The sequence below is a fragment of the Colossoma macropomum genome, unplaced genomic scaffold (assembly GCF_904425465.1).
Source record: "Colossoma macropomum unplaced genomic scaffold, Colossoma_macropomum, whole genome shotgun sequence".
Taxonomy (NCBI): Eukaryota; Metazoa; Chordata; class Actinopteri; order Characiformes; family Serrasalmidae; genus Colossoma; species Colossoma macropomum.
In genome coordinates, this window is record NW_023494787.1 from 27356359 (window position 1) to 27380490 (window position 24132).

The following is a 24132-nucleotide window of genomic DNA, read 5'->3' on the forward strand; positions in this document are numbered from 1 at the left end:
ATTTGAAAAAGTCTCCCAACAAGATTGAAAAATCATGAAGGCACACAAGAGTGGACACACCAAATACTGAAAAAACATACTATTCTTAGTGTTGTAGGCTTTTTATCTGTTAAATATAGGTTATCTGTTTTTTTTTTTTTACTTTCGCTGAAAAATGAATAACTTGTGCTTAATCACCAGCTTGCCTGAAAATTAAATAAATTAAATAAAAAAAGACGTTTGGTCCCTGATGTTTGCACAGTACTGTCTGATAAAAACACAAATCAACATTTCAATGCAGTCACACTGCCTTGTATAGGATATGTATCTAATCTACGACCAACTATGAAACTGGCTCAAATGTGATGTGAATAGAACGCAGAAAGAAAAAAAAAGATCTGTGTAACCTTCCAGGCAAAAATCCTAATTCTTCCACTTGAACCCTGTAAGTAGGAGCACCACTGCAAATGTATTCTTTGTCATGCAACAGATTTGACCCAGCTAGGCCTGATCCACGAGTACACTCTTTTAATAATATTTATGTCCCGAATGACACTGATGCCAATCTGGTGACAGCTGGTGAGATTCTTGATTGTGAACTGTGTCTTCCCATTGTGCTGGGCTCAAGTCTGGCATGTGCTGGCTTAGTAAATAGAGACAGCCAACGTGGCACTGAGGCTGTCACCGGTGTACAGGGGGCAGTGTCCCTGCAGGCTTGTTCTGCCTGTGTTCTGTCACTTGTTTTGCCAGGTGAGGGGGGCTGGCAGAGGTGCTCCAGTGGGCCGGGTGGCCTTTCTCTTGTCTGCAGGCCCCCTAGGGGCAGAGGTTGGCTCTCAGCTCCTGTTTAGAGACATGCCACATAAATGCATGTGAACAGGGTCTATGTCCCAGACTCCCTTGCATGTCTGTTTTTGGGGGGGGCAGCAGGGCCTAATCCATATTCATCGTCTGTTTGTCCGCCTCCACACTACAATCGGTTGGGACGGCGCTGTCGGGGGTTCTCTCTCGTTCTTCCCTCATCCTTTCCCTCTTGGTCCCCGGGGGAATGCACAGTCAGGCGGGCCGACAGCAGACTGACTCAATCCGTTCTGTGCCACACGTCAACACGGCTCGAGTTTTGCAGGATTAAAGAAGAGTGATCTGTGTTCCACCTGCAGCTATCCTCTGTGTCCTCCTCTGCCCGCCACCACCCTACACAATGCCACCTCTAAAAAGCGCCCTGCGCCACATCAGCCTTTGATTGCACCAGCCTATTGCTGGCACTGTCAGTGTCTGTCACGCATGCCAACAGTCGCACAAATCCCGTCTTTAATTGGAGCTGATGCATTGCTGATGTGTTGTTTACTTAAAAAAGCGCTCTATAATGCTCTGTAATGTTAATACCTAGAACCCGGGGTTATTCAGATTGATTAAAATAATGTATTATACGGTAGGATAGCACAACTGACAGAAATGCCACTGCTATACCAATAAGAGGCCTTGGGAAAGACTCTTAATGCTACATTCATCTAGTGCTTAAGCTGTTCTGGGACATGCATTTGTGAGATCGGGCTGGCGTAAGTGCATCCTATTTTTCTCCATTTTAATTCTGAACTCAAAAGCTACTTGCCTTATGGAAAGTCTTCAGCCTGCTGGACATGAGTGAGTGAGGTACTTTTCAGGGACACCACAAAGGACAGAAAGTCCTGATTGATTCAGGAGGCCCAGAGTTACCATGAGCCCTTGACCATTTGACACATTATGCTACTGATTCCTTTTTAACCCTTTAAATTGTCAGGCCCCACCGTTGGGCCCATAGATTTATTATACACTTCTGTAAAATAGGAACAGCTCAGCAAGTTTGCATTGAAGTCTCTGTAGTTGCTGAAAAATAAGGCTTAGTCTGTAATAAGCCAGGGATTTTAAGGGGTTAACTAATCATGTCTTGCTTTGTAAATTAAGCAAGAGGGCCAAAATTTCTGGCCTCCTCCTTGGTGCTTCACATCTAAAAAGTTGAGTACCCAGTGAAGGGCCAGATGGGCTGTTAGTGGTGGGGAGCTGTTCGCTTCGTTATGAACTTGCACTTTCTGAAAATGTGCTCGAGTAGCATGTGCAGGGCATGGAATAATCAGGCCGAGTGATGCATCGGCTCGCTTTGAAATTCACGTCTTAGCCGTGCAAGCTGCATTGTTCCAGCAAAACGAGAGGCAAAGCTTCAAAGCAATGCCTAGCAGAATCCTGCGCTCTCAGAAAATCAGTGATGAAAACCTTTGCCTCTCTCTCTATCTAACTACTGGCAAGACCATTTGATGATGGCTATGGATGACTGCATTAAATCCTTGAATGCCTTAAGACCTCATCTTTCACATTTCTAGTCAGAAGCTTCTCTAAAAACACAGTAGGGTGCACTCATTCCAACGAGCCATGTGAAATGTCTCGTGGAGAAATGGCCATTCCGCGTTCACAACAATGCAAAAAAAATCAAACACTGCTACAGTGAAATAAGCACAGATGAGGGGAGAAAAAAGTCTTCTTTTTCTTGGATCAAGCGAGACATGAAAAAACACTCTACTGGCTGGCCTATCAAAAGAAACTGTCAATCAACAGGTATCTTCTTGCCACTCAATATAAATATACAGCACACAGCAGTTCTTGACTGCTGCACACAATCCTGTGATTAAATTAATCATAGAGATATTCTTACTCTGAATCTGTCACTTCTCAGCCACATTCTCTCTTTTCACTCTCCAAGAATACACATTTTCAGGTGCAAAAAGCTCTGGTGTTTTGTTTCCAGCTTTCATCAAGTGCAGTCAGAGAGTTGACACTGCGTTAGCACAGCACTGGAGAGTAATGGACGATGCACAGAAAGCCGGTTCACCCTCCTAGGTTGCCCATGGCATAACAGGCCTCTTCTCACTCATAGTTAACTGAAACAGAGGTGGAAATTCTATTAAAAGCACAGATTCTAAGCTGATGCTGCATTTTGTGTTTGCTTGTAGATATCTGATTTAATTAGATCAAGTTACTATTGAGCATATAGTCTTGCTTTGCATTTTTGCCAAGTTTTTGTCATTTCTTGATGTCGACAGAAATGGAAAATGTCAGAAGTGCAGACTGAAAGTGCAGAATTGATATTGATGTAAATGTAAATGTAAAAACTTACTATGTAATTAAGTATGTATTACATAATTATATTAAATTGGGTCTGAAAATGACAGTGATAAGTGCTTTTCTCCGAGTTGGAGGAGTTGGGACTCTCTCTCTCTGGCTTGGCTAACAGGACCGTGGCTGTTTGGCATTCTCCCCTCACTGCTCCTGCTCATCGATTGACAACTGCACTCTTTTGTCATGCAGGAGGCCACGCGCTGGCTGCAATGATGCACGCCATCAGCAGCGTTTCTCCGCCTGGCCGCTCCGTTCCCATTCTCCCCGCCCCTAACCCTCCCCTGGTCACCACTATTGATCGTCCTTCTCTCATGCAGACGGGTCGCAGTTCATCAACGCCCGACCTCATTTTCTGTGCTCATATGGAGGAATAGAAAGAGCCAAGCGAATTTCAGAAAAATAGGCCAAGTGAAGACTGAGGACCAACAGCAAAACTTTTCAATGCCCGATGCCAATCACTCCGACAAGCAGCCACGGGGATGGCCCCTAAACATTAAACAGATGTGGCATTTCACCTGGAGAAGAAGTACTGTCACTGCAGCTTGGATTCACTTCTTCTGCCAGCTAGAGTCACACACACACACACACACACACACACCAAAGGTGCTGGTCATAGCATTCTGCTGTGCCTCTGCCATAATTCACTTCATTAAAGCACTCAGCTGGGGACAAAGACAACTCACCTGCTGTAAATATGTGTCTAATTGGATAGTAAAATAATTTGCCATCACCGCACACATTAATAGTAACAGGTGAATAGACTCTTCTTCCAATTAATGATCAAATTATGTGGATGCAGTGAGAGGAAACATAGCCAGAATAGGCTACATAGGGTGAGGATCAGCAGCTCTAGAGCAAGTCCCCTTGGCCTGTTGGAGAAATGAGGAGTACAGCTCCCACTCTGATGAGAGGATAATTATAGTGAAGGCGCTCTTTTGGACTTTAAATATTTGGAATTGGCACCTGGCCCTGTCAAATTAAGACGGGGTTTGTCCATTTATCTGGAGAGGGGATCTGTAATTCCAAATTAGAGTCACAACACTGGAGAAATAATGAGGACACCAACTGCTGTTCCCACAAACATAATTACTGCACACACTTTCTTTTCTTTTCCTTCCTTTCTTTTTTTTGAACAAGTGAGTAAAGGGTTCACATTGGCAAAGCCGTCTGAAACCGTTCTGGAAAAAGCCCACCCAGCGTTTGTCCTGCGAGTGGCCAGTGAAAATGACTTTTCTCTCTGACTTCAGACAAAATGACAGCATGCACAGCTGTAGCCTCCAAAACTTTTTTTCCCCCCAACTCATTAGCATCTATTTCTCTCTCTCTCTCTGCACAAGTGTGAGTGAAGGAGTGTTTGTACTTCATTCATTTGCCTTTATCCATTTGATCTAATGCAGGGCTTCGACGAATGACAGTTGGTTCTATTCCACTTGCAGGAGAAACACTCTTCAAGCTCAAAGCGGAGCCCATGTGCAATTGTATTCATCCTAAATGGACTGAAATTGCTTTTAAAGAGTTACACAAGCCCATCTTTTGAACTGGGGCCAAACCAGGAGGTGCACCTATTCACAAATCAGTTTGCTACAAAAGAAGGCATTGAAATCATTCATCAGCGACCAATTCTTTTCCTTTCGGCTCCTTCAACGATTTTTCCGACACTTCAAGCGTATTATGTCTCACCGGGACCGAGTGTGGCATAACAGATAAGGTCGCCTCTGCCCTCTTAAACCCGCATATCAAATGAAGTGGTGAAGCTCTCTCTCGCTGGATCTCAAAGCCGGCAGCGTTTGGGACGAGAGGCGTCCCAATCCCCCCCTGCACCCCGCAGCTGGAGGAGGCCGGAGGGGGCCGGCGCCTCCTAAACCGAGCTGCTGCAGGCAATCTTGCAGGCTTAAATGTTACACTCTTTCTACAGCAATCTCCAGTGTCAGAGTTTTTCCTCCCGCGCACTCCTCACCAGGGACATCATTACAGAGTTCCATCTCCCCGCAAAATTACACGCCCCGTGCAGGAGTGGACCGAGCTGGAAATTAAACCGCACAGATACTGGGGGGTGGGTGGGGGGTGGCCGTGGTTGAGGAGGATTAATGCAGTATGGATCTCTTCTGGCCCCAATCCTTCTGCTTTTCACCTGTAGAATCTCCTACAGCTGTCCAGCGGAAAAATGGCACCATCTCAGAGGAAGTGCTGATATTTCAATACAGTAAAATACAGCACAATACAGTGAATGAAGGGTGTACGCTCTTCATTTCCAGAGGTACAAGGTTGATGCATTCAGTAGTACCAAAGACGTCTGTTAATTACATAGCTGAGAGAAAAGCTCTGCCACAGAAAACATTACAAGAAATGCTTCCAGACACAACTTAGGACACACAGACACAGACACTTGACACTTGTTTTTATACAATGTCAGGACGTGGGTTCATATTCCCAACATTCTTGGGTAAATACTGGGCAGATGGAATACCAAAAAATTAGATGTAGATATACTGAAATTATTCATAATTTCATCTTTCCTGTTTGTTATCATACACGTTTGTAATTATATTGTGTTTATTTCATTGATGCACCCCCTACCCTACCCTAACCTCCGTTATGTTGCACTAGGGGAAGGGATCATCCATTGAAGTTGGCACACATCAGTTCAAGTTCAATATTTCCTAGTATCCTACACTGTTTCAGCATTAGCTCTATTGCCAGGAGATTGTGGATGCCACAGCCATTCCTGGACAGGAGTCTCGCCGGGTCACTTAGTCAAACATCATGCAGGGGCACTGCCATCTCATCCGGTTCCTTGTGCAAGCTGTCTACGATGCCCTACCAAGCCCAGCAAACCTTCATCATCTGGGGCAAGAGCGAGACACCTTCCTGCCCCTATGCTCTGGTAGAGGAACCCTAGAGCATCTCCTCAGCAGCTGCCCAAAGGCCCTGGGAGAAGGCCACTATCGTTGGCGCCATGACCAGGTGCATTAGCCCTATTGCCAGGAGATTTTGGATGCCACAGCCATTCCTGGACAGGAGTCTAAGAAAGCATAATTAAAGACCACATGACTAGGTGTCCAGACACTGCATAAAAACAAGTGTATGTATCAGTCCAAGGCAGCCCCTTTCCCCTAACACTCAGCCAACATGGGTGTCTATTACCTGACATAACAAAACTGGTAAGTAATGGTCTCCTCCAAGCATGTTGAGCTGTTCAACAGCAGCAGTTTAAAAAAAGATGTAGTGGTTGGCTTAACATTACTTGGCAAGCTTTCAGCTTCTCAGGTTGGCAGTACTGTGTCATAGAATAGTGGAGACAAAATTGGGAACAAAAAATGTGTAAATCCGCACCACCACCACCACCCAAAAGCTATTTTTCCTGGTGGTGAAATGGGGGTACCAGTGTGCTTTTTAGACAGATTTTTAGACAGAAATAGAGTTACTTGTTGCATATTTGATTATAACACAAGTAACACAACAAGTGTTCTAAAATCAAAACTGTACACTGAAATGTGGTTAGAATGCTGTATGCTGTCTCCCTTCTGAAGTGCTGCTCATGAAGTAACATGAAGTTATTTTAGGTTGATGCAAAAACATGTACATGTTAACTACCCAACATTAGTCAATTATACTTATTTGTCATTGTACCTACAGCTGAGCACACACGTGTTTAATGTTATTGGGTAAAATAACATAACAAGATCCACTGCTATCATTGTGGAAGTGTTTAGGTGCAAAAAGTGAAAATAATACCACTAGCTAGCAAGCTAACTCTTTTACTGATCTAGGTTAAGCCCCTAGTACGCTATATGAATGTTAACCATTCCTCTACTTTGTTCTAACCTGTTATCAACTGGCGAGAGATGTGTGGAATGCAGAAACAGGAAAAATACAGTTTCTGTTCAGAAAGAACCAAAATGAAAATATATTTTGTTTGTAATCCCAGCTGCTGACTCACGAATCTACTCTTCTGCGTGGCGAGACTCAGCGCCTTGCTCCTGATTAAATGCTGCAGAAAATAAGAGTGAGGCATTTTCACTGATCTACCTCTCAAGTGGCAGTTTTGTTTTAAGGGAGGTTGAAAAAAAAATTACAGGGAAAACAATTTTGTTAAACTCATGCTCACATAGTTATTTTACTGGAAGTCAATTTTTTATTCATTTAAATAGAAAAGTGGGGGAGTAAAAACTTATATTTGCTCGCCCATAATAAAAGTGAGTTTGCACGTGCTCCACTTGCTCCATTGTTCAGGCACTTATGCTGCTTTGCCTCACGTGGTATTCAAGCTCGTCTACAAAAGGGACTTTAGGCATCAACGACTTTTAAGACAGCTAGAGCACACAAAAAAACCCTTCATTAAAGCCATAGCAGCGGGAATCAGTCACCAAGCAACAAACAGAGCAATTCAAAGTATACTGCAATCAATTTTGGTTAGTTTCTGTAATTTAAGTGCTTTTAAACTAAAAGGAAAATCAAGAGGATAACCAAGTGCACTACCGCCATATCTTATAACATTATGAGCAGATAATATAGCAGAAAAAAGGGGGAAATTATTTATAAGTATGTCTTATTTCCATTTAATAAGCAGTGCATTTTGTTGTAGACATAAGAGTGGACAAATAACCTTCAAAACCACATCAAAATTTGGGCAGTTTCCCAATGTGCTTAGAGCTTTCCACTGCTATTGCTTTTGTTAGTTTGCAGGTTGACTGTGGGTTGATGTATATATAGCCATGAGCACTGTCCAGTGCAATCTGCTAAATGTGGCTAATGTAACATAGTTCCATGATAAAAGGATTCATGGCATTACAGTTGATGGAAATAAATTTTATCACTCCATTCTTGTGTATCGTCCATCTTTCATTTTCTTGTTTATCCTCTCAGTCACTAGTCAGCACTCGGTAGACACATTTCTGCTCACGAATTCATATACAAACATCGAAAACACATTCCTTTTACACCTGCGGTCAAAATACGTCTCTGACCACCTCTGAATGTGCTTTGAGTTTTCCAATTAATACGATCACAATGCGCCCCAGGAATGTTTACATCTGGCTGTTCATGCAGTCAAGTGAATTCTGAACCTGATCTGATCACCGAAAACGCATGTTAATGCAAGGTGTAAACAGACACACTAAGCAGGGCTACAGGAACAAGTTCTGCTCTCATGCATACAATTAAAAAATAGTCCTCAAGTTGAATGAAAAACCCAAATATCGATTTAAATATCGCTTGTTTAACAGATATTAAATTAACTTTTTAACCGAAAGCACTGGTCAAACATTGATGTATTTGTTGGTCAGCGGTTAAGCCCTTAATACTGAACATCCCTAGTGTTAACGCATTATATGTATACCTATACGTAGCAAGCATTTTTAAATCTAATTATGAACTAAACCTCAGTAACGGGTTTGCCCTTTTAATTTTAAGAAACAAAACAAACAAAATGAAATGTAAAAATTAAATAAGTAAAATAAGTAACAAAAAAAATTGTGATAGTACAAGCATTTTGTTGGTCATGGTACTGTAGGTTAGTCTCATTTTCCTAAAAAGTCAGGACATTTTTGTCCAAAAATCTTTGAAAACACACACACACACACACACACACACACGTTGATGTTACAGTATTTATGAGTACTTCTTTGACTACGGTACTATTTAGGTGAGTACTGCAGGTTTTCTTGTGAGGACCCGCAATATTCTCACTTCTATAAAACTCTCTTGCTCTTCTCTTGCTCTCCCATGATCATGAAGACATTTGTCATTTGTTCCTCAAAGTGCTTAAAACAAACACACACACACACACACACACACACACACAGAGAGAGAGAGAGAGGGAGAGAGAGAGAGAGAGAGAGAGAGAGAGAGAGAGAGAGAGAGACTCATGGGCATGTTCCAGTAGCCCTTTATTGTCTAGCTTTCATCCTCTAGCCCCTAATTTGCCTGAGCCTGTGGTAATGAAAGTCAGGCAGTAGAATTTAGAGTTTGTATGGCTTTTGTCTTCAGTATGATTCTGTGTTTCCTCACAGGCTGGGGGGTGGGAGGCGGTTAGGGCAGGATACATGTCCACTGACTCTGCAAAAGGTTAACGATCCAGCAGCCAGAGGGCTGCTCCCCAGGGAGGTGAAGGGATTAGTAATTGAGTACAGCACTGTTGAGTAAAGGAAAAGTCTCTCTCTTTTTCCCTCCCTTTCTATATCTCTCTCTTCTACTTCTCTGTCACTGTTTCTCTCCTTTTGTCTCATCCATCCCCCACCCCTCTCTCTCTGACTCTCTCTCTACACACACATACAATGGCAGGGTCTCGCTGGACTTCCTGCCTAAATGCTGACTACACGGCCCCTGTCCCGACGGGTAGCAGCCGGAGGTAAAAAACACACTGGCGTGCGCCCGACCGACTCGGTAGTAAGAGGGGGAAAAAGAATGGGCCTCGGCACTTTTTACAACCACACAGGAAAATGAGAGTCAGGGAAAAAAAAGCCTCAGGTTTGCTCTTCAAAGACTTCCCCAGCTCCCTGCAGGGAAATTAAAAAACAGAGCCCACTGTTTGTCAAAAAACGCTCCTGCACTTTCAGAACTATCTATTAAAGATGGCTTTTAAACTAAACTGGCTGTGTAGTGTCTCAGATGAAGGCAGTTATAGGTACAATGACTCTAAGCTTTTTGTTTTCTTTTCCTTCCCCCCTTCTTTTCTTTTCCTGCTTTTCCACATTCTTTCCAGCTACCATGGCAGGATGGTCGTCATCTGCCAAACGGCTCAGGAATGTCTTTTAGATGTGTCGCTGGAAGCCCTCATTTCAATGGCATTAACAGACTGCCCCCTAAAAGCTCTATTTCCACAAATGGTGCTGATGAGGCTGTGGAGTCATGTCCTATACTAATATTACACCATCCTAAATGTCCAACCATTAACAAATGGGCACAAAATAGCCCACCTCCATCGGCTATTAGCATATTTGAGCTGTCTCGAAGTGCCAACTCATCCCACAAATCCATTCCCGAACTCATCAGTGGCTGGAGATATCTCCCCGCCACGGACCGCTATTGTACCGCTGGCCTTGGGACAGAATTCAAAGGCAAATACCAATAATATTACAGTAAGTGCTCTGTTATAGTCATCACATTAACAGCCATTGTTCAGATAGCATTGCAAAATGGCTTTCAGCAATTCGCTGGCAAGGTAATTCAGATAGGCAGATAGCATGAGGGATGGCAGGTGTCACACTCAGAATACAAAGTGGGTCCACCAATGACAGGAGGAGTGGACTGGATCCCCAGAGCATTCAAAAGCAGAGAGAAATGTGTGCTTGTGGGTGTGCATCCATGTGTGTGCTTTGCACTGTTAATAGTGACGGTGTGAAATTCCGAATAAAGAAAAAACAACAACCCGGATCCATGGGGTCTGCACAATTATTTCGGAATACAAATGTGTTGAAAGAAATTGGCAAACATAAGAAGGCAAACCATTGTTGATTTGACTCTATGTACCAGCTCTGCTCCGTTACCCTGACACTAATGACACAGCTCATTATAATTACAGATAAGAGCCGCTTCCTCGGTGCAACTGCAAACTGGATTCGACACGAAGGGGACTTCTAATGCTTACCTACGCCTCTGTCTTGGCACTACACCTCGTATTCACAAAACAATCCCCTCCTAAACATAAGCTGGATTCATCAGAGCTCATCTGCCCATACCACAAAGTCATTCTTTTTTGAATACATTTCCATAAAGAGGCAAAGAGGGAGGGATAAAAATCTTATTGCTAAGCAAATGTGTTATTGTGCTCTCTAGAAATGAAAACTTTAGCACTGCTCCCAGGGCCCCCTGCTTGCGCTTCATCACACAATGCACCGTGGGACCTTGGCCTTTCTTTAACATCACATCCACTGACATTCTCCATCTGGAATGACGTGTTTTTGCATGTGCTGATGCTTCACTTCAATATGTTTGCTAGCCATGAAACAGACGCTGCCGAGGACGCTGACTCTTTGAGCGTCTGCTGCGATCCAATGAAAGCTGCGAGAAACCCCTGCTCTCTGTAAGATTCATGCAAAAAAGATGGCTGTTTATTTTTACATCACAATCTTGTGGCCGTGTTTTTGTTTTGTTTTTGGTTTTTTTTTTAGATACACAAGCCCGTCATGAATACGCTGATTTCTATGCAGGCTTTGTAGTGGTAACATCGAAACAAAAACGCCAGCTTTTCTATAAACAGTCTCAACCACTGTACCACCATGACCTACTTCCACCGACAGCAGCGCTCCAGCAAACGTGATTGACAAGCCGAACGAGTCAGTTGAAGAAACTTGTGCGACTTCCACCAACTCCATTTGCCTTGACCATAGGATTGTTGATAGGGACACAAACCGACACACAGGAATTTTAAAAGCCTCACAGATTCACACCATTTTTTTATCATATTTAGAGGAATTTGCACCTGCCCTTCTACACTAAAAATACACTATGGCTGACTTGCACACAACTGCTTGGTAATTGATAGCATATATTCACAAACCTCATATAAAAATAATGATGCGGCTACCGCAGGTGCGCAAGCTACATTACTGAACATTTAATCATGTTTACCCTTGTTTATATGGTCCGGAAAACCATGCAGTGTCACTGAAGTAGGAAAAGATTATTATTCCACGGACCAGCCAAGGGGCGCTGGTCTGCGAGTCATATGCAAATGGAGGGCCTTTGGTCTTGGGTCAAGAGCACCGTGGCAGCCCTGGCTGCTCTGCTGCATTTGTCTGTTCTTGAATTTATGGCCTCGTTCAGAAAATGTAATTGCACTGAAGTCATGCATGTCTAAATGACTCCTGCTGGCTGGTAAAATTTCCTTCACATTACACAGTCGTTACAGTGAACTACAGTAGGCACAGAAAGTGATAAGAAGTTTCTGGCGCTTAATGAATTAAAGAGACAAGTAAGCAATTAAGTAGGTCAGCTGTACTGTAACTTGCTTACTCTACCGTAAACTTAAAGGCAGTGAAAGGCTGCTACGCTGTATGCAATATCAGCCACTAAGCTTTGGCATTGTCTCGCCTCTCTAAAGCAAAGACTGGGGGCTATAAGTAAAATGACTGAAGTTAGTATGACAGAGAAACTAGCAGCAAGTCTGTATTAACCTTCTGAAATCTGATTTTGATATAATATTTAAATTATGTAATTATTTAATTGTTCAGGACACACTCGAGTGAAAACCTTTATAAATAGATTTCTGTTTCATATTGAATTGACATAATAATGCTGATGATAAGGTAATAATTACAATTACAGGACTAATTTAATTTTAAACATTCTTCTAAATAAAATGAAACAATACAAGTTGTTTTTTGTGAATATGAAAATATAATGATTCATGGTTTCCTAAAGCTAAATTCCAAGGCGGCTTCATATAAACAATAGAAAACGCCTCAATTTTTAATATGTAAAGCACATAGACGTCAGAATTTGGAACTCCCATCTAGTAGTCTGGAGTTTCTACAGCAGGAGGCGCTATTAGCAAACAAATCATTTCAGTGTTTGTCATTTAGAAAAGAAACAGCCCTGCAGGATCTAACGAGCATGCGTGTTTGCAGTAACAACTTTCAAAACAAGAGGTAAAAAGTTTATCATCAAAAGACATTGAGTTGACAATTTTCAGTGGCCACAATTTCTGAAAATTAAGTAGTAGTTATGTAATTTATTAAATTTACATTCAATTTATATTCTGTATTGAGAGTATTAAGTCTCCACTTATTACTTGATTTTTTTTTGTTTATCAATTACAAGAAATGACCAAATATGGCAAAAATTATACATATTACGATAACTTTTAATCACATTCAAAACTCAATAAAACACCTCCTACTCATGAACACAAACAGAGGTGTTAATTGAAAGGATTTAATATCCACACTTCTGACAGAATTTATCCCCATGTTTCAAAGTGCTACGAGTGAGAAATAATTAACCAAATGTAAAAACAGGCATTTCAAAGCGTACACAGCATGGGGTACTTTGGAGGGTTAATCAGTTGTGCTGATCATGAATAGCAAAAAAGGTTTTAAATGTATCTAGACCAGTGGTTTCCAAACCTGGGGTCTTGGGGTACCTCTGCATATTTTGGTGTTATCCCTGCTCTAACACACCTGATCCAGACAATCAGCTCATTAACAAGCCCTTATTCAGTTGAAATAGGTGTGTTAGAGCAGGGAATACACTAAAACACGCAGGGCAGAGGTCCTCCAGGAGAAGCTGGGAACCACTGGTCTTGATCAGCCGTTTCTGCATTAATGTGGTCCTGTCCAAGACTACACGTTACTGCTGACACATCAACTTCCTCCATTACCTCATGCAAACCATTAAAATAATGACAACACTGGAGAAATCGATAAAAGCTGCAAAGTGGGGCCAACATTCAAGATAAGGCTGTCGTGATTAGGTGGCTGTAATTGAGAGCGCTATCGCCTTCGAAAGTCGAGAGAACCGCTCAACCTATAAACATCTACTATCTTGAGAGCTGATGGACAGCTTATTATTTGTCTGTCAAGTGCGCCATGAAGATGGAGGCCCAGAGAGTCTCCCACACACTAATGAGAAGAAAAGCGGGGCGCCTGCAGCAGCCCGGCTGCTTCAGCTCTACGAATCAGCCGCCCGTCGCGTCCTATCAATCTCCGCTCAAATTACAGGTGACAAGTTATCAAATCTGCGATATTACAAACTAAACACACATCTCCCAGGGGACCTATTTGTTTAAGATATAGGCAATTAAACAAGGTGCGGCCTGTCAGGGCTGGAGACTCCGCTCCGTGCCTCCAGAGCTAATTTCATCCTCTTAATGGAAACCTAACAGGGAAACGAAAGCAAGGAGAAAAACTCTGCTGGAACGCAGGCAACGGCAGCAATAAACAGCGAAAAAGGGAAGGAGGTAGCAGGGCAGGAGTCCATGCTTCAGGAGTCGACGCTTTAATCATCTCGGGTCCCTCGGGTCAGCTTACAGTGCAGGAAAGCGGCTTTTGTTTGAATGTAATCTGCCGGCAGGAAGCGCATAATAAAAATTTATGGAGGTGTTCATTAAATCTTAACACCATGGTCCTCCGAATATTCCACGCATGGCTCTCGTCTTCCTCTGATGGCCCAGATGTTCACATCTGGAACCCCAGTCCTGTCTGTTAGGGATACCCCAATCTGCATCCAACCCCAAAATGAGCACCAATGTAAAATATCTTCCTTGATCTGAAATTTGCATGTTTATAGATAATAAAGCCACACTGAAGTTACACATTTTATTAAAGTTAGTAAAATTATAAGGTAAAATATGGTATTTTGCCAATCATTTTAAAATGCTACAATAAAGTCACTTTGTTTTAGGTATGTGCATATTGTTTTTCTGGACTCCTTTATTGAAATCATTTTACAGCACTGTGAATATACCACTTTTGTAAGTTGCTGTAACAAGCGTGAAGAAGGCCTACTCCTTCTTCTTGGTTTTAAAAGTGAGGTTTCTCCTACTGCTAAGTATGTAATAGCTGAGCACTTCAATTTTACATGCAGCAGTTTCTACAAGTGGTTAGTCAGCAATTTTCATTGTCCACTTCACAGTTGATGATAACAGTTAGTTCTGACCTTGCAATGTAACTGAGAGGCATTCAATGAGTGCCAATTTCTCCCGATAATGACCTTACAAACAACTATCTTTATCCACCTGATTTTCCTGTAATGTAGCAACAGAAACCAGACGTTAAAAAAGAAATAGCCACAACTTTATTATAGGTAACAAGACTGTTAAAAAAGAACTAAAAGCGACTCAAGTGAGCGACAACAAAAACTAAACGTTCCCATTGTAACCAACAGAGCTTTTCACACCCAGACGCCATGAGTGGCCCCATTTATACGTTTGATGTTTTGTGTTGTGCTGATGTTTCACTTTAAATGCTGTAGTTAAACCTTTAATCAAAACATGGTTTAATTAGCTGAAAGTGGATGCAGAGAAAGTTAGAGAAACCTAGATCTCCTAAGCTGTTAGCTGATAAGTTTGTAGTTAGTTTACGTTTTGTTTTAACATTTGTCTTGACAGTGTGGACGTCTTAATAGTTTTGCATTGCAGTGTATCATTTATTACATATATTGGTAGTTTTATGTGATAATTGTCCCAAAATCTAATAATAAAATCAATACCAAAAGTGTACGATTATTGCTGATCTGCACGCCTTCAAGTGCTAATACTTCACAGTACAGCACTCACAATAATGTCACCTATGATAGCAGCATAGAGCCATGAAACAGCCTTAACAGCTGCTCTGACTGACTTGATCTCACATGGTACGCTGTTACAGCTCCATCTAGCGCAATGTCTCAAATAACTCCGATAATGACCTTTAGAATCGGATCGGCACATCCCTAAAGTCGGTGGTTCGTCTGGAGCCTTTACCTCAGCACTCTGGCCTGACTGCTCTGCAGGCCTTCAGAAGTAGTTTCTTCCATGGTGTGGCCAGTACGAGTCTATGCTAGTCTCACTATCACACGCTGCATAGGAATCATGCTGGAGCTCCACTTGCACACAATAGCTGCAGGTGGAACTGTTTATCATATATCACTGGGTGGGCTTGACAAAATACGTCCTGGTGAAAAAAAAATGAGAGAGAAAAAAAGTAGAGCAAAGAAATATTTCTGCACCAAGGTGGCATTAAGGGAAAACAAAGTAAACGAAGGGCTCCTTCAGGGCCACAGGTGATCTATTAGTTTAAATCAATACAAGCGCACACATGCCAGTCCTGTTAGAGGTCTGTTTTTCTTTTTACGCTGCTCGCAGCCGAGGGTCATTTGAAAAGCAAGAGAAATCACATTAAAATGTTATGGGATCGGGGCGGGGGACCTGGCACGACATCTGGAAGAGCCGGGCCATGAATATTTCATGCCTACACATCCAGCCTAAACAATGTGTCTTTGTTTCCGTGATTTAAATCTCACATGTAATTTCTAATCAGACAAGCAAGCAAACTCTATCGACCGATCCTGTTGGCGACTGATTTGTCGATTCAGGGGAGAGATAAAGGCTGGATTATGCTTTTCTGTGGTGAGGCTTGATGTATTGTGTAAAGAGCACACTGGTGTTGTATCTCCTCCAGCAGTTTTCAAAATCAAAACCCACTTTTAAAAATCAAAACCCACAAAAGGTGCTCAGGGATGAAACACTGCAATGGCTGCTCTGCTGTTCTCAAAATGAAAATCACTACAAATGATACAATTTCATAAAATACAGCTCCCCCCAAGCCACATTCTGATTGTTTCTAATAAATAAAAACACTGTGCTGTTTATCTCTGTAAATGAGACCTCTTCAACTCCTCCGGTCTAGATAGCTAAATGATCCATGTGTGGCATTGAAAGCAAATCTTAAAATGCTGGTATGACTGACGCTCAGTGTCATTCAACTCCAGTGGGTTAGCAAACAATAGGAGCATCTCGGCACAAGTGCCAACTCTGTTTTAAAATGGTGGATGATTATTTCAGCCGGGAGAAATGAAACAGAACCAAGCACACGGTTGCCTCCAAATGAGATCATTAGTAACGGCAAATAATGACTGAGCTGGTTAGTCGAAGCCTATTTCCTTTCAAATAAATCAAGCTCCGCTGAATGCTAAAACCCGCTGAAAATGCCAGCAAGAGCGACAGACAAGCCGCGATCAGACAAATGGTCCGAATCAGAGGAGCCACGTCCACACATTTACTTCACAATATGCTCTAATAAAGCCCTAAATAAAAAAATAAAGAAGGGAGCATGATAATCTCTGGCATGTTTCTTCATTTTTCGATTCCAACTCGCAGGCGAGCCTGATGGAAAACAACATCGACGTCTTGCGATGGCACAACGACATGCTTCGAAGTGCCGTCAATTAAGTGGTCTGGATCAAACGGCGGGCGGCGGTGTTCTTTACCTGGGCTGACCTTTTTTTTCCAGCCCAGAGGGGCGTGATAATGGAGGTGGAACAGCGCAAGGCCTGTAGCAGACAGCTCCAAATGAGATCCATGTCACCCATGACAAAAGCTTCTCCGCTGGCGGACAATAATTCACTCACAATCACATGGACGATCACCTTCAAGAAACGGTAAAAGGGTGGGGGGGTAACTGGAAACAAAAGGACCACTTATAAGCACATCCAGTTTCGAATGCCCTGGCTTTCATGTGTTTCTGAACATAATATGAGTCAGAAAAGAACAGAGTGAGCTTTTAACTAATTGGTTTTGTTTTCCCAAACATTTGAGGCAGAACGACAATAACTCCCACCGTGCTAGGGGCTACTTTAATAAACAGTCCAATAGAGCCCACAGGACAAACAATCTAAGGAAGGTAAACGCAAGGTCAAAATTCTTCAAAGAGAAATCGTTTTTCCTCCCAAATCGTTCGGCACACTTGAGCACAGGCTCCGAGGTGAATGGTGGGTGATTTTTTGAAAAGGGCTGTCGAGTCACGAGGGCAAGGCTGACATTTAAATGCAACTTTCTGAACATTAGCTACAGTGGTGGCTTTCATGTGCCAGTGTCTTACATTGTGACTAATGGGGATTTCATGAAGGATGTTCCAAACTGGATCCGCGCACTTTATTTTGCCAGCTGCTTTAGTTGGTGTTTACGCTGGAAATGAGTGTGGGGAGGGTGTCGTGTGGTAAAGCCACAGCACACACACACACACACACACACACACCTGCTCAGTGTGCTCCACTGCTGCGCTGAGTGCAATTGCTCCTCAGCCATCAGGGGAATACCCACCTCAGTGGGGGAATTAATTAAATCGGGTAAATTTCAACTGTACAAAAACACTGGCACCTCTGGTACACGCACACATGTGCGCACACAAGCACACATGCACCAATGAGCAAAAACATTATGACCACTCACAGAGCCTGTTTACACCTTAGATTCATGTGCGTTTCGTGCCCGGATCATATCTGATAAACTTTAGCCGGAATGAGACTTTTCACTAAAATGTGTCCCCAATGTGAGCAGATGAAAGCCAACGGTACTTTTCCCCCTATAAACCACTCACAATGCTCTCTAGGTGTGTTTTACATCTGCCTTTTCACAAGGTCAAATGAGATCTGACCACCAAAAACACATGTTAATGCAAGGTGTAAACAGGTTCACAGATGAAACGAATAACATTATCTTGCACAATGCCACATATCTAGGTCTGAGATACTCTAGACTGTAAGTGAACATTTGGCTGGTGTTTGTGTTTTGTAATTTATAATGTTCACTATATAGAAATATAAACTAATTTGTAAATCAAACTACAACCCCATTTCCAAAAATGTTGGGACATTGTGCAGAATGTAAATAAAAATAGAATGCAATGATCTGCAAATCATGTAAACCATAATTTTTAAAGGAAAATACTACAAAGACAACATATCAAATGTTGAAACTGAGAAATTTTATTGTTTTTTGAAAAAACATGCCCGTTTTGAATTTGATGCCAACAACACGTTCCAAAAAATGTTGGGATGGGGCCATGTTTACCACTGTGCTGCATCACCTCTTCTTTTAACAGCACTCTGTAAGTGTTTGGGAGCTGAGGAGACACTGCTGTAGTTTTTTCAGTTCGGGGTCTCCTTTGTCATATTTTTCATTTCATAATGTGCCAAATGTTTTCAGTGGTGACAGGTCTGGACTGCAGGCAGGCCAGTTTAGCACCTGGACTCTTTTATTATAGAGCCATGCTGTTGTAATACATGCAGAATGTGGTTTTACATTGTCTTGCTGAAATAATCAAAGCCTTCCCTGAAGAAGACGTCGTCTGGATGGCAGCATATGTTGCCGAAACATGTATATATCGTTCAGCATTAATGGTGCCTTCACAGATGTGCCAGTCATCCAGCCATGTTCACTAATGCACCTCTATAGCACAATGAATACTGGCTTTTGAACAGTGAACTGATAACAAGCTGAGTGGTCTTTAGCCCGGAGGACACAGCGTCCTTGATTTCCAAAAATAATTTAAAATTTTAATTTGTCGGACCACAGGACACTTTTCCACTTCCCCTCAGTCCATTTTAAATTAGCTCAGGCCCAGAGAAGGTGGTAGCATTTCTGGATCCTGTTTATGTACAGTTTCTTCTTTGCATTTTAGAGATTTAACTTGCATTTGTGGATGCAGTGACAAATTATTTTCACAGACAGTGGTTTTCAGAAGTGTTTCTGAGCCCATGCAGTGATTTCCACTACAGAATCATGTCTGTTTTAAATGCAGTGGCTCCTGAATGCTCAAAGACCACGGCCAGCAAATACTGTTTTTTGGCCTTGTCCCTTGCATGCAGAGATTCTCCAGATTCTCTGAATCTTTTAAAGATATCATGTACCATAGATGATGAAGAGCAGTAGTTCTTTGCCATTTTATGTTGAGAAATGTTATTTTTGAATTGTTGCATTATTCGATCGTGCAGTCTCTCACTGGTGAAGCCTCCTCATCTTTACTTCTGAAAGACTCAGTCTCTCTGGGATGCTTTTTTACACCCAATCATGTTACTGACCTGTTGCCAATGAACCACCAGAGGTTTTTTTTAGCACTGCACAACTCTACCAGCCTTTTGCTGCCCCTGTCCCAACTTTTTTGGAACGTGATGTTGGCATCAAATTCAAAATGGGCAAATATTTTCAAAAAACTATTTATAAAATTTCTCAGTTTCAACATTTAATATGTTGTCTTTCTACTATTTTCAATGAGATATAGGGTTTAAATGATTTGCACACCATTGCATTTTGTTTTTATTCACATTTTGCACAGCGTCCAAAGTTTTTTGGAACTGGGGTTGCAAATAAACGAAAATTATCAAACTGGTTTAAACCTCACAAAAAACATGTCAGAAAAGAAATAAAAAGGATGTGTTTTGACAAAGTAAAAGGTTTCACTTCATACATGCTTTATATTGTTTGTGATAAAAAGGTCTATATACATGCCTCCCCACTCTGAAAACAGCTGAAATCTGGTAATATACCTGTACATAAACACACAAGCACATATACATATGCACCTGCACGCATACACCATTAACACAAATATACACACATAAAAGGACTGCCAGCACATGCATAAGCAAAACTAATTAAGATAAATATGATAACAGCAAATCTTCACTCTGCTCAACAACTCAACATGCATTACTCAATGTGATAGTTGGAAATCAGATGAAGGCAGAAGGAAAAAAGAGAATCTATAGCCTGGTTCAACTTAAAAGGCTCTTACTTAAGCACTAAATACGATTCCTTCATCTGGATATATTAAAACACGTAATACAATTTGAACATCTCCCCTGCAAAGCTAGAAGCACATCTCTGTGCTCGTCTCTCTCTATTACAAATCCTTTGCCTTAAGCTCATTAAATCTTCAGGCCGAAATGAAAACATTAGGTTCAATTCATTTTGCTTAGGAAAAAAAAAGAAAATGCTGCCTGTTGCTAGCCTATGTCTGATACTGGTTACCATACACCATCCTGCGCTCTGCTGAAACTCTTACCGACTGAGAAAACACACACACACTTCACTGGGCATGCCTCCTGCCCTGAGCCTGCCAGCCTGCAACAGCTGTATGCACATGAGAGAGAGAGAGAGAGAGAGAGAGAGAGAGATATGGGCCCTTGTGTATGGGGACACGCGCATTAGCATCCTCTAAACAGGCCCAGACGCACACCAACACCTGCCAAAGCCAAAACAAGGATAAAAGTGCCAGCGAGCAGATCCAACTGTGTCATTGGAACAAACAGTCTCGCTACACTCTGTCGTTCTCTGGATGTTCGCCCTCTTTACAGCGCATGTGGCCCACTGAGAATAACACCATGTTGACATTACCTGATGCTCATTTTCTGCTCAGGTTCAATCTTTCAGCCTTTAAAGTTAACATTTGTGTTTTTAAGGACTCATATTTGTCATTAATGTGAACAGTACGAGTGTATTGTCCACTGTAGGATTGCTTTTTTTTTACAACTCAGTGTCACTGCTTGGCCGAGAATAGCTCACCAACCTAAAATAACCAGCCGATAGTAGTTCTGTGGTCAGAAACTGAGCACCAATGAAGGACTAGAGGATGACTAACACAAACTGTGCATCAACAGACAAGCTGTTGCCTCTAACTTTACATCTACAAGGTGGACTAACTAGATATGTGTATCTCAAAGTGGCAAGTAACTGGACACTACAAACCATAGCAACATCCCACAACAATCTCAGTGTTACTGCTGTGCTGGGAATGGTCATCTAAATAATATCTGGCCAGTGGTGGTCATATGGTGGTCCCATTCCAGTGATGAGCATTAATAAGAATAATTGCACACCTACAAAGTGCACCTAAATGGTCTGTGCACTTAACAAATTGGCAAGTGAGTGTGATTGTTTTCAGTCTAGGACTCTCATTCCCATTACCGATATTTTTAAGTACTGAATCTCTTTACTTGAATGTTTCCTTACAAATATAAGTAGCTTTAAAATATTTAGTCCAACAACAGTATACAAATTGTGAAAAGTTGTGAAAAAAAAACATCCATTACAAATATAAATTCAAACCTTTTTGTGTTGTGGTAAAGAGAATTTGTTCACGTAAATTGGAAAATGTTACTAAAAACCAGTTTAAAATCAGGAAAAAAAGAAAGGAAAGGAAATGAAAACTCTTTTAACATTTTAATTATTTTAGGTTGGTTTCCAGTATTTATGTGTCATTTGTCAGTGAGAATAACTTACTGTAGTACTAAGTTATTCTTACTCTAAGTTACTGTAAAAAGATTTTATTCTAAGCAATTCTGGAGCTTTTCTATTGGTCCATTCATGCAATTTCAGGAAAGTTCATGAAAGATTCACACAAATGCTCAAATGCTGTAAAAAATAAAAAGCAAATAAAACTGAGATACTTGTTTTTGGACAGTGACAAAATGAAAGTGGCTCCAGTCTAATCTGAAAAGATCAGATGTTTGTGTTTACAGATCTCTGAAACAATCTGTGTGATCTGTGTCGCAAAAACTTTTGCCATTTCAACCACGTAATGGGAATCCAGCCACATCTGCATGTCTCCGCTGCTGTGCTCTTTCACTCATGAGTGGCTCCCTTAACGCAGGACCTGCGGCCTAGGCAGCTAGAAATGGAGAAGCAAAAGGGTGGATATAGAACTGAGGTGATAATAAGAGAGGTCACAGACGTACTGCAGGCCATTATTCCCTCTCCTGGTCGATAGCAATGTCTGCACCGCCTAGCTGGCCACATGCTGCTGACTGCCGGGGGAATAGCAATGATACAGTACACTCTCTACTTACCTGCCACATTCAGGTAAATGGATGGGCTCGTCTTGTTTTCGCCGTTCTTCTCGTTGACGGCCTGGACGTAGTACCTCCCGGCGTCAGCGGCAGCCGTGGCCAGCACCACCAGCTGGTTCTCCAGGGTTATGGCCCTGCGCAGAGCAACAAAGGAGAAATAAACAGGGGTCTTGTTAAACCACTATGGACAATTAGGCTGCTGCCCTGACAAATTTCGCATGTGCCATGTATTGACAGCGTTTCAATTAGCGGCCTACTGATGTGTATTGAGCTCCATTAAAGTATCATTGCTGCAGGCTTGCTGGGTGCAGGACTTGACTGAGAGGCATCCAGCATGGAGGAATTCACGGGCTCTGCACGTTCACAATGTACCTGATCCTTCATTCTGACATAAGCACAGAATCAATGAGCTGCAAGGGTCATTACTGGCAGAAATAGTGTGCTTTGAGGGTATAAACCCACAGGATAGAGTCTCGCTCTTTGAGGCACTCACTGAAACATGGACAAGGCAACCTTGAGGTAAAATAGTGAAACAGACTTAACGCCACTATAAAATCAAAGGGTACAGGCTTTGGGATCTGGGCTAGATAGTTGTGAGATGATGAGAGTATTACTCACAGTGATCTAAGTTTAGTCTACAGAGTGTAGGCAGCAGTTCAGCCTTTTTCAAAGTGCTTACACGCGCCGAATATTTCAGCGGATTCTCCAGCATTCAAACTCAGCCATCTGGTGCTGGGAAACTAATGACTCCTGCTCATCAGGTCTGTACCTGGCCTCGTATCTCAGGTCTTTTTCTGACTCTTTTCAAGGTGAAATTACCATCTCAAACCAAGTTTGCGCTACAGAGCGCAGGCAACTTTGATACCCCACCACTCCACGCAGGCTGAATGGAAGCGTTTCGCCTTTGTTTCAGCAGATGAAAGCGAGCGAGGCGCACATATCTCTTTTACTTTTTCTCACCCCCACCGCACAGTCCTTCTCCATGCCTCTTTTTTTGATTAATTGATGACATCCTCAATTACACATCAATGCAGCTTCAGAGTGCTCTCTCTGCCAAAGCGCGATCGACACAGAGGCGGCACTTGGGAGGCAGAACACGACTTGGGGGATGCTTTGAAACTTATGATTAGTTTCTGGAGCTAGTGTGGGACCTGTAGCTCGCTCATGTCTACATGCTGGAACAAGGACTGCAGTCATTACCCATTTTCGAGATGGATCTTCCATAAAAGACAGTCAAGTCGTCAAGATTTTTTCAAACAGACAAGAAGATGAGAAAGAAAACAGCCCAAGCAAGAACAACAGGATTTTCTGTGCTGGTGAAGCAAACAATGTCAAGTGGGTAATTAGAGTGTGCTTCAGGTCTGCTTAGCGCTCATCTTTTTTTTTCCTCTGATGTATTTTGATTGAGTTTAATGTAAAAAGATCCATTAAAAGCCCTGTGCTGGAGCTGGTAGAGAGCATCAAATGGAGAGTGGTCACCAAGGTTTATGAGGAGGTCTGGATGCTAATTATAATGATAATTATAAAAATCGTACAAAAATCCCAATACTGATAATACAATATTGATAATTTGAATATTTTATTCCTTTTGTTCCTTGACTAACCTTGTACAGTTGTTCTTTAATATATTAGGTGGTAGTGTGTGCCCTGTACTCGCTAGACAGTCCAGCCATTGATTTGTAGCATCATGACAGTTAGTAGAATTAACTAGCTAGTTATTTTCATTGATTAAATTATGGA

General features: G+C 42.0%; 1 protein-coding gene across 2 annotated transcripts in view; it reads right to left on the bottom strand.

The window, feature by feature from the left end:
- sdk1a (sidekick cell adhesion molecule 1a) overlaps positions 1 to 24132 on the bottom strand; it is a 305201-nt gene that overhangs the window by 124684 nt on the left and 156385 nt on the right. For both annotated transcript variants that reach the window (XM_036566735.1, XM_036566736.1), the window contains exon 5: positions 22393 to 22526. In XM_036566735.1, coding sequence (XP_036422628.1) covers positions 22393 to 22526 — 134 coding nt within the window. The remainder of the gene's footprint in view (positions 1 to 22392; positions 22527 to 24132) is intronic.